This window comes from Calidris pugnax, unplaced genomic scaffold (genome assembly GCF_001431845.1).
Source record: "Calidris pugnax isolate Ruff unplaced genomic scaffold, ASM143184v1 scaffold84, whole genome shotgun sequence".
Classification (NCBI taxonomy): Eukaryota; Metazoa; Chordata; class Aves; order Charadriiformes; family Scolopacidae; genus Calidris; species Calidris pugnax.
In genome coordinates, this window is record NW_015090804.1 from 299,647 (window position 1) to 314,735 (window position 15,089).

At 61.5% G+C, this 15,089-nt stretch overlaps 1 protein-coding gene across 1 annotated transcript in view; it reads left to right on the forward strand.

The window, feature by feature from the left end:
- Window positions 1-1,082: 1,082 nt before the first annotated feature.
- The window catches only part of LOC106885613 (protein-tyrosine kinase 2-beta-like), a gene marked incomplete at its 3' end in the record, with an annotated part of 23,007 nt that continues 9,000 nt past the window's right edge, over window positions 1,083-15,089 (forward strand). Inside the window, exon 1 of the mRNA XM_014937951.1 lies at window positions 1,083-1,539. Coding sequence (XP_014793437.1) covers window positions 1,209-1,539 — 331 coding nt within the window. The remainder of the gene's footprint in view (window positions 1,540-15,089) is intronic.

Below are 15,089 nucleotides of genomic sequence, written 5' to 3' on the forward strand. Positions count from 1 at the left end.
GGGGGGACAGGGAGGTAGCTCCATCCTTTTGAGGGAATTTAGGCGTTTTAAGTCTCTCGGGCAGGAGAGTGGGCGCAGGCTGTCAGCGCCGCTCTGCCTGCGTGGGAGAGATCCGAGGCAGCACCGGGTACCGCTGGTGGCCGGGCTGGGCTGGCAAGGGGGTGACAGTGGTTGACCCGTGACCATCCGAAGCTCCTAAGAAGGTCCTGCTCCTGCCTAGAAGCTTTTAGGTCTTGGTTTCTCCGCCCGCCATCTTTTGGGGTGCAGGGAAGGTCCTGCCCCCCACTCCGGGATGCAGGGATGCTCCGAGTGTCTTCCAGCGGCTGTAGCGGGAAGGGGTCGTGCCCAGTTTGTTACTGGTGTAGCACCAGTCGCTCCCCTCGACGGTGGTGGGGGGTGGGTGTTAATTTGGGGGCAACTGGGGAGGAAGGGGATTGGAGAGGAAGAGGAAGGAGATGGGGTGAGACCTGCCTCTGAACCTGCCTCTGAGGCAGGGGTTGCCACGCAGGGTGGGTGACGGGGTGCAGCCAGCCATGGGGTGACCCGGCAGGGACCCACTGAGCTGCTGGGGGGCAATAGGGGGAGTCCCCCCTGGGGTGGGGGGGCTGCAGCTCCCCACAACCCTGCGAGCTCCTCCCTGGGGTTTGGGGAGCTGCCCCACCAGCTTTGTCCCACCACTTCCCCGTTCCCACTCATCACGGGGGTGCATCCCACCACCTCCACCACCCCCCCGAAATGGCAGCCACCCCGCTGCATGCCGTGGAGTTGGGGGGCACCCCATTGCTCCCCTCTTTCTCAGCCCCTTGGTGTCCCCAAACCATGTTGGCAGAGCCCTGGGGAAAGGGGACAGGTCTTCTGGGGGCCTGGGTGGGACGGACTCAATGCCCAGCCATGGTGGGGGTCCTCAGAGGAGCGTCAAATGTTATGGGGTCTGGGGGGGGGGAAGTGCACCCCAGAAGTTGGGAGGTGTCGCTGTGCCCCGGGGGTGTGGCGATGCCAGACGGCCACCCCGTGACCTCCAACGTCGGCTCTTGCACCATCCTCCTCCTTCCTGCTTCGGGTTCTTCCGCGGTGCTGGGGGGACCTGTGGGGTTTGTTTTTTTTTTGGGGGGGTGTGTGTGTGTGTTATCCCTGTGACGGGGACTCGTTGTCCTTGTTGAGGGGGGGGCAACTTGCCAGCTCCTCCCAGGTACGAGCCGCAACGCCGGATGCCTGGGGGCTCCCTGCCCAAATTCCCGGCTGATCCCAAGACCTGCCCCAACCCGCCCGAAGGACCGTGGTGGGCGAGCGAGGGGGGTCCTCGGGGGCCTTCCTCACCTCCTGCCTGCCGCCTCCTCTTCCTCCCCGGTGTCGGCGGCCCCGGTGAGCCCTTTACCGGAAGGAGGAGTGGTTTCCCCCCCCCCTACACCCGGTACCAACCCGCGGGACACGCACCCAACGGGCCAACCCTCCCCGTCGGCGACGCCACCGCCTGTCCCTGTCACCACCGGGGCCAGGAGTGGGCCCGGCCAGGGGGAAGCCAAGGTGGCTCCCGTCAAGGTGAGAGACCCTCGCCCGCTTGCCAGGGAAGGGGGGGACACGCTTGGGTGCCATGGAGGGAGGTGGGAGAGCCAAGGGAGGGTGGGTGATGGAGGAAGGACGTGTGGCTGGGGTGCTGGGGAGGTTGGGGACACCACCCGGCAGCTGGCCCTCGGGAGGTGCCCGGGCTTCCATATCTCCTGCTGATGTTTGCCCAACGGTGGGGCGGTTCCTGCTGGAGAACATGCCCGTCGGTGCCCTCCGGTATGGCACGGTGCCCATGGGGAGAAAAAGCTGGAGATGGGAGCCCTCCCCGGGGGCTGATGCAACAGCTCCGTGTGTTTTCCGCTGGGATTTGATGCATCATCATCCCAGAAGAGGATCCCCCCCCCCACTTCCTCGGGACACGCTGCTCCTCCCAACCCAGCCCTGGCTGGGGAAATCCACCCTGCATCCCCCGTGGCTGGAAAAGGTGACCCCACCACCGTGTCCACGGGGACAGGGACATCCAGGGGATGGCTGGTTGGTTGGTCAGGGATGGAGAAGGACCACTGGGACTGTGCCAGGGAGGTGGCAGGGATCTGGTGACACACCAGTGGCTGGGGAAGGTGGGACCAGACTGGAGGAGGCACCAGCGTTGGGACAGGGAGGTGGGGAGAGGTCAGGTCCCCCTGATCGTGGTGTGGCCTGGGGGCTTCCATGGGCAAAGTGATGCTGCCCACCCCCTGTGGGCCCAAAACTGTCCCCAACCCAGGATGAGGTGGCCATCGGGGCCCTTAGCTCTGCCGGGGAGGGGACACCAGCTGAGGTGTCCCATGGCATCCATCACCTACCCCTCCTTGCCGTCAAGTGGGGTGACAGCGGGGCTCGTGGGGGTGCAGCAACACCCCGGGAAGGGGAGATACAGATATTCGGAAGGAATTCTGTCCTGTGAGGGTGGTGAGACACACACACACACGCACGTGAGCGTGTGCAAGGGCACAAACACCACTGTCCCCAAGCTCCGCCATTCCATACCTTCACCCCCAGCTCTTACGAACACTCGCCATCACGGCTCTTCCAGGCGTTGAGGGGGGGGCGTTGGGAAAGTGGCATCTGAATCACTTTGCATTTTGTTCCCCCGGCAGAGTCATTACTCACCGGGGGGGGAACGGAGCAGGGGAACCTTCCCTGCAAAGCCTTGCTCGTGTCCCCACTTGCAGAGGGTGACAGACCCCCCGTGTGACACCCACGTCCCCTCCACCGAGGCATCCTGGCGTGTGTGTGGGGGGGTGGCCTTTAAAACCTGGGATTCCCAGCTCAGAAACCCCAGGGAGACCTTTTCCCAAGGAACCAAGGGAGGGTAAAATGGGAATTTTTTCCCTCCTTGGGGAGGTGGGAATCCCTCTGGCAGGGGCCGTGGGGCACGGGGGGACGGTGGCCACGGTGGCATCACGGCCGAGGCCACTCTGTTTGGGGAAGCGGCTGCAAAGAGGGAAGAGGAACAGGAGCTGCTGGAGCCACGACTCCCATCAGCCCCCGGGGAAACCTCGCAGGGTTCCCTCAGGCTTTTCGTTTTGGGGCGGTTTGCTACGTTTTGTGTTAAAAAAAAAAAAAAGGCTAAAAAATTAGTTTTCGGCAGAACTCCCCCTTCCCCGCAGGGAAAAACCCAGCAGCCACGTCCCAGGAAGCCAGGGGGGAAGGCTTCTCCCCAGCTGTAAGCACCAGTAAGGGAGGTTAACTGGTTGCGCTGGGGCGAACTGGGATGGCCGCTGTGTGCGGAAAGAGGCTGCAGAGGGAAGGAAGTGCTGCAGATTTGGGGCAGGCTGCTCCCTGCACCCCTTTTCTCTGAGCAAAGAGCTGCTTGAAGGCAGGAGCCCAGCTCCGTTTGGGGAAAAAAAACCTAGAATTTTAAAGGTTTGAGTTATTCCGTCCCAGGGAGGAGGTGAAAAACGTGGCCTAGAAGTGTCCACTCCTCTCCGTTAGGCTGGGAAATTGGAGAGTGATGTCTTGCCCCACAGAGGTGGTTTCCACAGATGTTTTGGGTGTTTTCACCCCATTAATGGGTGTGGAGGGCTCTGCCTGTCCCCCGTCCTCATCCCTGCCCGCTGTGGCTGCCCCATCCCTGGAGGGGTTCATTTTGGGTGTTTTCACCCCATTAATGAGTGTGGAGAGCTCTGCCTGTCCCCTGGCCCCATCCCTGCCCCATCCCTGGAGGGGTTCAAGGGCAGGTTGGAGGGGGCTTGGAGCAACCTGGTGTGGTGGGAGGTGTCCCTGCCCAGGGCAGGGGGTGGCACTGGGGGGGCTTTGAGGTCCCTTCCCACCCAAACCATCCTGTGATTCTATGAAATCCTCTATTCCCTTCCCAGGCCCCGCCAGGCTCTTCCCCCCCCCATTCCAGGGGGGCTGTTTGGGGCTCCCTCCCTGCTCTGACCCACAGCAGAGGAGGAGGAGGAGGAGGAGGAGGAGGAAGGGGGATTGCCTTCACCTCCCTCTGCCACTAGAGCCAGAGGCAAAATACCTGCCTGTGCTGCCAGGGTCTGGCCCGTCCCCATGGGGCCCTACCGGGACCGTTTCCAGCAAACAGGGAAATTCCACTCAGAAACCGGGGCATTTTTTTCTCTTTTTTTTGTTTGTTTTTTTTTTTTTTGCATTTTATCTTGGAAGGTTGAAGCACGGAGGGGAAATTCCCAAACCTTTTCCCCTTTGCAGAGACAGCACAGGATGCTCCGCCGGCTCCGCTCCGTAGCCAGAGCATCGCTGCCCCAGGCAAAAACGGGGTGAGGTGAAACCAAGGTGCCTTTTCCCCTGCTGGGACCCCCACTCCTGGCCCCAGATCAAAAGAAAAACTCCAGGTTAAAAACTGGGGACCTCGCACTGATAAAAAAGTGGAGAAATCACCCAGTTTGGGGGAAGTCCAAAGGGAATAAAGATCATATTTTCAGCCTGAGCCGGTGCGTCTGCAGCTCAGGTTGGGCGGGCAGAGGGTTGAAGGCACCCCTGAGGGTCATTTGGGTTATTTTGTTATATAAAATGATATTTTAAATCTTTAAGTTTTAAATTTTAAATTTTTAAATCTTAAATTTTTAAATCTTAAATCTTTCTGACAAAAAGGCTGAAAACTCTGCAGAGGGTAAAAAGCTTGCAATTAGGCAACGAGCCGCTCTTGCGCCAGCCCGTGCAGCAGTGGGGTGATTGACGAGCAAGAAAATGAAGTGCTTAATTAAACGACAGCAATTAGCATCCCTCCCCCCCGGAACTCGGCTGGATTTCCCTGGGAAATGTGAACTTCCCACATTTTGCAAACCCAGCCTGAGTGTGGGGTGCAGGGGGGGCTGTGAAGGACAGTAGGACAGTATGGCATCTATAGGATTGCAGAGATTGCATAATGGGTGGTGTGGGACCTGCTAATGAACCCCCCCTCCTGAGTGTATGGAGAGGGCTGGGTGGTGGAGCTGGCAGTTTGGAAAGGGAAATGAGTTTGGAAGCAGGGCTGGGGGGGTCTTCTGAGCTGGTGCGTGGTGGTTTTCTTGACTGGGGAAGTCATCACCGCCTGGTGGGACCGTGGCCAAGGGATTTTCCAGGCTGTGGACACCGTAGAATCATAGAGTGATGGTTTGGGGGGGAAGGAACTTTAAAGATCATCCAGTTTCAACTCATTGCCATGGACACCTCCCACCAGACCAGGTTGCTCCAAGCCCCCTCCAACCTGCCCTTGAACCCCTCCAGGGATGGGGCAGCCACAGCTTCTCGGGGCAACCTGGGCCAGGCTCTCACCACCCTCAGTTTGAACAATTTCTCCCCAATATCCAGCCTAAATCCCCCCTCTTTCCGTGTCCAACCCTTCCCCCTCCTCCTAGGGCTCCCCTCCCTCAGCCAGAGTCCCTCCCCAGCTTTCCTGGAGCCCCCCTTCTTGAGGGACTGGCAGGGGCTCCAAGGTCTCCCCGGAGCCTTCTCTTCTCCAGGCTGACCCCCCCAGCTCTCTCAGCCCCCCCTCCCAGCAGAGGGGCTCCAGCCCTCCCAGCATTTCCGGGGCCTCCTCTGGCTCTGGATGATTTTCCTTTTCCTTCCCCAAACGAAGCAGGAGCAGCATCTCCCGTGATCCCCAGGGGTTGCCTGGCGACAGGGATGATGCTTAGCGACCGGGGCCGCTTCCCGCCGTGCCAAAAATGCTGCTGCCAGCCCCTGCCCCCTCCCCTCCCCCCTCCCGCAGAAAGGTTACCGGGAAAGACGCCCACCCTGTTCCTGGGAAGCTGTTTCCCCTCCCCGAGGGGGGGCTTTGAGTGCTGCTCTGGGGTTATTTTTAGCCTGATGTCTCGTTATGCGAGTTTTTGGTTTTGGGTTTTGGGAGGGGGGGAAGGCTGAGCCCTGCCAGCCCTCTCCAGCCTCTTGCCCTGGGGCCACGTCCAGCCCCGTCCTCCTCCATCATGATGTAATAAGAAACATCTCCAGCATTTCCCCTACAACTGCCCTCAAGGGGTTTCAGAGCCCCCCCCGCCCCCAGGTCTGATTTTGGGACCCAGGTTGCCCCGAGTCTTGCCCTGGGGCCACGTCCAGCCCCGTCCTCCTCCATCATCCCAGAATAAGAAACATCTCCAGCATTTCCCCTACAACTGCCCTCAAGGGGTTTCAGAGCCCCCCCCGCCCCCAGGTCTGATTTTGGGACCCAGGTTGCCCCGAGAAGCTGTGGCTGCCCCATCCCTGGAGGGGTTCAAGGGCAGGTTGGAGGGGGCTTGGAGCAACCTGGTGTGGTGGGAGGTGTCCCTGCCCAGGGCAGGGGGTGGAATCAGATGATCCTTTAAAGTCCCTTCCCACCCAAACCATCCTGTGATTCTGTGATTTTATTGCCACATTTGACCCTTTTCCTACACCACAGTCGGATCGTTCTTTGTTGGAGCAGTGTTGGATCCATTTTTGGTTGTCAAGGTACAAGAAAAAACCACAAACTAAGTGATAATTGAATTATTAATTGTAAGAATGAGCAGGAGCCCCAGGAGAACCCCTGTGATACAGGATTATAGCACGTCTGTCTGCCCTGGGACCTCAGTCCCTTGGTGGAATGGGTTGGAAACCAACTCTTGAACCCTGCCAGTGACCTTTTTTGGGTTTGACAGCTGCAGGGGATTATGAAATCACAGCTTTGCTGGCTCAGGTGTGAGTTGTTTCTCTCCTGGCATAAAAGGTGAGGGGTTCAGGGCTTCCTGCAAAGCTGGAGGCTGCTTGGGTGATGTCTTTCTTCTCTGTGGCTGCAGTGTTGATCTTGGTTGGAGCAACGCAGGGAAGCTGGTGGCTCTGGTATGGCCAAGGGGGGATGCTGAGGTGGTTCTGGCAGGAAGATCTCTGGTGGGGTGGAGACCAGAAGGGATTTTTGTAGCAAACCTTGCAGCTGGAACCCGGGCAGGGGTCTTTATAGCAAACCTTGCAGCTGGAACCTGGGCAGTCTGCCCTGGGGAGAGAATGCTGTGCCCCCTGTGCTGCAGGCATGGGACCCCTGAAATGCTTTGGGGGGTGGCTGCAGAGCTCCCCTTGGCAGGGAGGAGGTGACCAGGAGTAATTAAGAGGGGTTCAGGGAGGACATTTTGTCTTTAGGATGGGGCACAGCATTGATCATGGCCAAAATATGTGGGTCCCCCAGCCCTTTGCCCCATTGTACCCTCATGGGGAGCCTTGTCCTGGCACCCTGGGGCCCATCAGCCTGGCATCTCCTCCCTGAGAAGCCACCAGCAGAGCTGCCATCTCCTGCCAAGCCGTTCCTCCCCAGATGGCCCTGCCTGCTCCCATCCCTGGCTCCAGACAAACAGCGCTGCTCGGTGCTGGGAACACGGAGATCTGTCCCTGAGCCTGAGTCACCCCCTCTGGCTGAGCCCTGCGCGTGGGCTTGGGCGGCACCTCCACGGGGGTTAGTTCTCATTCCACGGGTACCGGCCGGCACACCGGCTGCTGGCAGCGACGGGAGGGGAGAGGGGATGTAGGGGGAGATGGGATGTAGGGGGAGATGGATGCAGGAGGAGATGGGATGCAGGGGGGATGTAAGGGTAGATGGATGCAGATGGGATGCAGGGGGGAGATGGGATGCAGGGGTCTGCCCTGGGGAGAGAATGCTGTGCCCCCTGTGCTGCAGGCATGGGACCCCTGAAATGCTTTGGGGGGTGGCTGCAGAGCTCCCCTTGGCAGGGAGGAGGTGACCAGGAGTAATTAAGAGGGGTTCAGGGAGGACATTTTGTCTTTAGGATGGGGCACAGCATTGATCATGGCCAAAATATGTGGGTCCCCCAGCCCTTTGCCCCATTGTACCCTCATGGGGAGCCTTGTCCTGGCACCCTGGGGCCCATCAGCCTGGCATCTCCTCCCTGAGAAGCCACCAGCAGAGCTGCCATCTCCTGCCAAGCCGTTCCTCCCCAGATGGCCCTGCCTGCTCCCATCCCTGGCTCCAGACAAACAGCGCTGCTCGGTGCTGGGAACACGGAGATCTGTCCCTGAGCCTGAGTCACCCCCTCTGGCTGAGCCCTGCGCGTGGGCTTGGGCGGCACCTCCACGGGGGTTAGTTCTCATTCCACGGGTACCGGCCGGCACACCGGCTGCTGGCAGCGACGGGAGGGGAGAGGGGATGCAGGGGGGAGAGGGGATGTAGGGGTAGATGGATGCAAGAGGAGATGGGATGCAGGGGGGATGTAAGGGTAGATGGATGCAGATGGGATGCAGGGGGGAGATGGGATGCAGGGGGGAGATGGGATGTGGAGGAAGCTGGGATGCAGGGGGGAGATGGGATGCAGGTGGGATGTAAGGGTAAATGGATGCAGGAGGAAGATGGGATGTGGAGGGAGATGGGATGCAGGTGAGATGCAGGGGAGAGATGGGATGCGGAGGGAGGTGCAATGCAGGAGGAGATGGGATGCAGGGGGGATGTAAGGGTAAATGGATGCAGGAGGAGATGGGATGCAGGTGGGATGCAGGGGGAGATGAGATGGGAATGTAAGGGTAAATGGATGCAGGGGGGATGCAGGGGGAGATGGGATGCAGGTGAAATGCCGGAGGAGATGGGATGTGGAGGAAGATGGGATGCAGGCCTGCCCTGGGGAGACAATGCTGTGCCCCCCGTGCTGCAGCTATGGGACCCCTGAAATGCTCTGGGGGGATGGCTGCAGAGCTCCCCTCTGCAGGGAGGAGGTGACCAGGAGTAATTAAGAGGGGTTCAGGGAGGATGTTTTGTCTTTAGGATTGGGCATGGCATCGATCATGGCCAAAATGTGTGGGTCCCCCAGCCCTTTGCCCCATTGTACCCTCATGGGGAGCCTTGTCCTGGCACCCTGGGGCCCATCAGCCTGGCATCTCCTCCCTGAGAAGCCACCAGCAGAGCTGCCATCTCCTGCCAAGCCATTCCTCCCCAGATGGCCCTGCCTGCTCCCATCCCTGGCTCCGTGTGGAGGAAGATGCAATGCAGGAGGAGATGGGATGCAGGGGGGAGATGGGGTGTGGAGGAAGATGCAATGCAGGAGGAGATGGGATGCAGGGGGGATGTAAGGGTAAATGGATGCAGGGGGAGATGGGATGGAGATGGGATGCAGGGGGAGATGTGGAGGAAGATGGGATGCAGGTGGGATGATGCAGGGAGATGGAATGTGGAGAGAGATGGGATGCAGGTGAGATGCAGGGGGGAGATGGGATGCAGGTCCATACCCACCCCTGCACCCAAAGCCAGCCACATCGATGTTTTCCCAGTCTGAAAAAAGTGGGGGTGTCCCTGCCTGGGGGAGGGGTATACCCTCCCCTTCCCTCCCCCCTGCAGGAGCCAGGGGAGGGGTCCTGGGCTGCCGCTGTAGCGTGGTGGGTGTCAGGTTGGGCAGAAATGTGGTGGGACCTGAGGAGGCCTGGGGGATGCTGGGGGGGTTTCTGGCTGTCGTGGGGAGCTGCTGCACCAGGGATGGGGGGTGTCAGCGGGGTGGGGAGGTGTGTTATGGGGTCTCTTAGAGGGGATGGCACCTCTGTACCTGCTCCAACCCCCCTTGCAGGCTGGAGCCTGTGTCATTTCCTTCACTTGTGAAACAAAGGCTTCCTCTGAGGGAACATCACGTGAGGAGCCCTCGGTCCCCAGCGCTGCCTGCCCGGGGTGGGGGAACTGTCCCACTGTCCCCCCAGCCAGCTGGGCCACTCTCCCTGCCACCATCCCATCCCACATCCCACCTCCAAGGGCTGTCACATCCCGTTGCCAAGCTGGCAGCATCCTGCGTCTGCCGGAGATGGACTGGGACCAACTGGTGCAAAGTCCCACCAGGATGAACCGTTGCTGGTGGGACTGGGGAGAGATCCTCCGGGGGAAGGAGGGGGAGCAGGACCAGGGGAAGAGGGGATGGGGATGGAGGAGGGAGAGCCTGTGGGCAGAGGTTTGGATCTGCTGGAGCTGGACTTCCAGCCACCACGGAGCTCCCAGCAGCACCCTGAGGCCACACAACATGTGGTTGGGTTGGTGACCCTCCAAATCTCACCAGGATCTGCCACGGGGAGCCAAAAACCTGGTCCCCGTGCCAGTGGGGACGGGACTGAAGTGACGGATGGGAGCTGGGAAAGGCAGGTTTGGGGTAGAAGGAGAGATAAGGCTGGGGGAGCGCAGCTTGGGGGATCCCCTCTCCCAGTTCTATGGTGGAAAGTGGCTGGTTTTGGTGCCGGAGCGGGGCTGGAATGTGCTGTTATTGGTGCCAGGGTGTGAGCCGGTCTGTTCCCCCGGGAAACCACAGCAATAAAGCGGTGAGTCACCGAAATACCTGCATAGATAGGGGCAGGGCCGGGGGCAGAGCGGGCAGCCCTGCCTGCTGGGGCTCCTGTCCCCTGCCACCCGGGAATGCTGCTCCCGGGGCTGACTCAGCCTGGCTCCCGGGGGCTGCCTTTTTCCTTGGATGGAGCCGGGATCCAACTGGGAGAGGAGAAGGGGCAGGATGGTTCGGGGAGGGACGCGCCAGGTCTTGGAGTGAGGGAAGGATGGTGGAGCCCACGGGCTGGCGTGGCAACCAGAGACCCTCCTGGGTGGCCGGGGTAAGTCTGGGTGGCCGGGGTAAGTCGTGTGTCACCCATTGTCCCCATCCCCTTCTCCTCTGTGGGGACCTCAGGTAGATTCCCCCCCACATCCCCCCCGGTGCAGGCGCTTTGGGGTCGTGGCATCGCTCAGGAGGAGCTGGGGTGCTGCCTGCTCTGCCCGCATCCTGCAGGGACCCCATCCCCTGCTCCCTGTGGGGACCTCAGGTCAGATTCCACCCCACATCCCCCCTGGTGCAGGCGCTTTGGGGTTGTGGCATCGCTCAGGGGGACCTTGGGGTGCTGCCTGCTCTGCCCGCATCCTGCAGGGAGGAGCCGGGATCCAACTGGGAGAGGAGATGGTTTGGGGAGGGACACCGTGAAGGAGGGATGGTGGAGCCCGCGGGCTGGCATGGCAACCAGAGACCCTCCAGGGTGGCCGGGGTAAGTCTGGGTGGCCGGGGTAAGTCGTGTGTCACCCGTTGTCCCCATCCCCTGCTCCCTGTGGGGACCTCAGGTCAGATTCCACCCCACATCCCCCCTGGTGCAGGCGCTTTGGGGTTGTGGCATCGCTCAGGGGGACCTTGGGGTGCTGCCTGCTCTGCCCACATCCTGCCAGGACCCCATCCCCTGCTCCCTGTGGGGACCTCAGGTCAGATTCCACCCCACATCCCCCCTGGTGCAGGCGCTTTGGGGTTGTGGCATCGCTCAGGGGGACCTTGGGGTGCTGCCTGCTCTGCCCACATCCTGCCAGGACCCCATCCCCTGCTCCCTGTGGGGACCTCAGGTCAGATTCCACCCCACATCCCCCCTGGTGCAGGCGCTTTGGGGTTGTGGCATCGCTCAGGGGGACCTTGGGGTGCTGCCTGCTCTGCCCACATCCTGCCAGGACCCCATCCCCTGCTCCCTGTGGGGACCTCAGGTCAGATTCCACCCCACATCCCCCCTGGTGCAGGCGCTTTGGGGTTGTGGCATCGCTCAGGGGGACCTTGGGGTGCTGCCTGCTCTGCCCACATCCTGCCAGGACCCCATCCCCTGCTCCCTGTGGGGACCTCAGGTCAGATTCCACCCCACATCCCCCCTGGTGCAGGCGCTTTGGGGTTGTGGCATCGCTCAGGGGGACCTTGGGGTGCTGCCTGCTCTGCCCACATCCTGCCAGGACCCCATCCCCTGCTCCCTGTGGGGACCTCAGGTAGATTCCCCCCCACATCCCCCCCGGTGCAGGCGCTTTGGGGTCGTGGCATCGCTCAGGAGGGCCTGGGGTGCTGCCTGCTCTGCCTGCATCCTGCAGGGACCCCATCCCCTGCTCCCTGTGGGGACCTCAGGTCAGATTCCACCCCACATCCCCCCTGGTGCAGGCGCTTTGGGGTTGTGGCATCGCTCAGGGGGACCTTGGGGTGCTGCCTGCTCTGCCCACATCCTGCGTTGTCCCCATCCCCTGCTCCCTGTGGGGACCTCAGATTGTCCCCATCCCCTTCTCCTCTGTGGGGACCTCAGGTAGATTCCCCCCCACATCCCCCCCGGTGCAGGCGCTTTGGGGTCGTGGCATCGCTCAGGAGGGCCTGGGGTGCTGCCTGCTCTGCCTGCATCCTGCAGGGACCCCATCCCCTGCTCCCTGTGGGGACCTCAGGTCAGATTCCCCCCCACATCCTCCCCGGTGCAGGTGCTTTGGGGTCGTGGCATCGCTCAGGAGGACCCGGGGTGCTGCCTGCTCTGCCCGCATCCTGCCCGCCCCACACTGGGACCCCATCCCCGAGGGCTCTGCTGGCCTGGGGTGAGCCGTGCCTCAGTTTCCCCCATCATTCTTGTGGGCTGGCGGGCGGCACGTGCCTGGGGAGCGTGGGCCCTGCCTCCCCAGCCGGGGTGCTGTGCTGACGCCGCTGCGCACACTTGCCAGCCACAGCAGGAAGCGCCAGCTCCCTCAGCGCGGCCTCGCCGGGGGGGGACACGGAGGGGGACGGCCACCTCTCCGTAAGTGCTGCTTGCCTTCTTGCCCACCCTCTTCTCTGGGTCACCCACCCCCCCAACAACTCCCCGTGGTGGTGTGAGATGGTGGGGGGGACCTGAGAGCTTCACACCGAGGAGGTGGGTGGAAGGCTGAGGACGTGCAAACTCGTCACGCTGAGCTGGGGAAGGGGGTCGGTGGGGTCTCAGCGTGTCCCCAGGGCTGGGGAGCTCAGCCCAAGGGTGGCTGGGGTTTGGGGTAAGGCTGGAGGAGGAGGTGGCACCCTGGGGGGGCACCAAACTTTTCTGAGAGCGACTGGAAAAACTTCCTGGTCCGGGGCTGGGACAGGAGGTGGCCCTGAGCCACCACGGGGGACCTTGGGGGGTGTCACCCCCAGGAGAAGGCATTGGGGGGCTGCTGGGGGGACACACAGAGGCTGCAGCGAGGGAATGGTGGTGGTGGAGGAAGGTCTTGGTTTCATTTCATGGGTTGCTCCATCCCTGTGTGCCTGGCTGGGGCTGTGTCACGCGTCTGGCACGGTGGGGGAGAGAGGCAGGGTTGCCCAGGACGTGTCCCCATGCCTGAGGGGATGTGGGGTGGAGGTACGGGGGGCTCGGGTGGTGGCCAGAGCCCCTTCTCCATCCTCCATCCTTGGGGATGCCCAGTTGGGGGGCAGCTGGGATGTGCCCCCGGGGCAGGCAGGGAGCGGAGTGTGGGGTGCTTGGCCAGAGGGGTCCGAGCTGTCCCTCGTGTCCCTGTTGGGCTCGAGGGGACATCGAAAGGTGGGATGTGTCCTTGTTCTTGCTGGTGGCCTCCAGCTCTGTCCATCTCCAGCCACGATGGTTGGAGACAGGGGCAGCGGCATGTCACCTGCAGGATATTCCCTGTGGGATGTCACCTGCAGGATACTTTCTGTGGGATTTCACCTGTGGGATGCTCTCTGGGATGTCACCCATAGGATATTCCCTGTGGGATGTCACCTGGGGGATGCTCTCTGCATCCCACTCCCCAGCAGCATCACAGGGGGGGATGCAGGGACACAGAGGGGACATCCATCCCCAGCCCTGGCCCCACAGGCTCAGCCCCATCACCACACTGGGAGCGGGAGGGGACACGTGGTGGGAATGGGGCTGGAGGAAGGAAACAGAAGAGTGAAGAGAAAGTGGGGAAAAAGGAGAAGAGCCCGAGTGGGACGTTCCTGGTGCCTGTGCTCAGCGATCGCCACTTCCAACCGAGAGCTGAGCTCCCTCTTCCCCAGGACCTGGCTGGGGCCATCCTCCCCCCTGCCCCCTCCCTGGGAGGGTCCTTCTGAAACCCAGAAGTTGGCTTTTTTAGCTAATTAGCAGAGGAGAGCTTTATTTTAGATATTTCTGGGGGGGAGAAGCTCTTAGCAAAGCCTTAAGAGGAGCATCTCCGCACCTGCTGTCGAGCTGGGGAGAAGAGGGGGGGCTGATTTTGCTTCCTTCCCCCCACCCCGTTGTTCTTTGAGCCTGGTTGAGCAGGAAGCAGGGGTCCAGCACCGTGTGGGGGCTGTGGGCTGGTGTTGCTCAGGTGGGGAGCATCCTTCAGCCAGCCCTGGTAGCCCACATGGGTAGGGGACCCGGCGCCGAGGCGGCCGGAGGGGTGCTCTGCAAAGGATGTGGGTTGCTGTGAGGTCCTCCCTTTGCACCACCCGAGGTGCTGATGTGCAAAAAAAAGATATATATATATGTGTATATATATATTATAAAATGCAAAAGCAGGGTGTGAGCTCAGGTGCAGGTACCCATCAGCGTGGCTGGGCGAGGATGCCCACCTCCGTGATGCTCAGTGCCCAGGTGGGCATCCCAGTAACAACCCCCAGGATGTGGGGGGGTCTTTTTCCCTCTTCCCTGGTTCCCTTGGAGAAACCTGGGAAAGAAAAGAAAGCCTGGGCTCGCAGTGCTGCCAGCGAACCCCCTTTGTTCCTGGACCCCAAAGTGCCAGGCGACACGGCGGGTATTTTTAGGGCCTGGGTGACTCAGGAGAGCTGCTTTAAAAAGCTGGAGCTAGCGGGAGGCAGCACACGGCGTCCCCTGAGCACACAGGGACTGGAATTACAGCCCAGCCTGGTGCAGATGATGGTGCAAATCCCAGGGAGGAAGGAAAAAAAGGGGGAAGGGGGAGAGAAAACCTCAGAAGCCAACCCCAGGATGGGTTCCTGTGGGTTTTTCTTGCCATCACCCCAATCGGTGCATGGTTTGCAGAGGTTGGTGGGGAGGGGGTGGCTGCAGCCCCCCAACCCATGTGGTGCTTGGGGGTGTTGGTGGATGAGAAGCTCAACAGGAGCAGGCACCAGCAAGCCCCCTGCCCCCTGGGCTGCATCCCCAGCAGCTTGGCCAGCAGGGCCGGGGGGGGATTCTGCCCCTCTGCTCTGGGGAGACCCCCCCCCCAGTGCTGCCTCCAGTTCTGGGGCCACCAACAGCAGAAGGACATGGAGCTGTTGGATGGGGCCAGAGGAGGCCCCGGAGATGCTGGGAGGGCTGGAGCCCCTCTGCTGGGAGGGGGGGCTGAGAGAGTTGGGGGGGGTCAGCCTGGAGAAGAGAAGGCTCCGGGGAGACCTTGGAGCCCCTTCCAGTCCCTCAAGAAGGGGGGCTCCAGGAAAGCTGGGGAGGGACTCTGG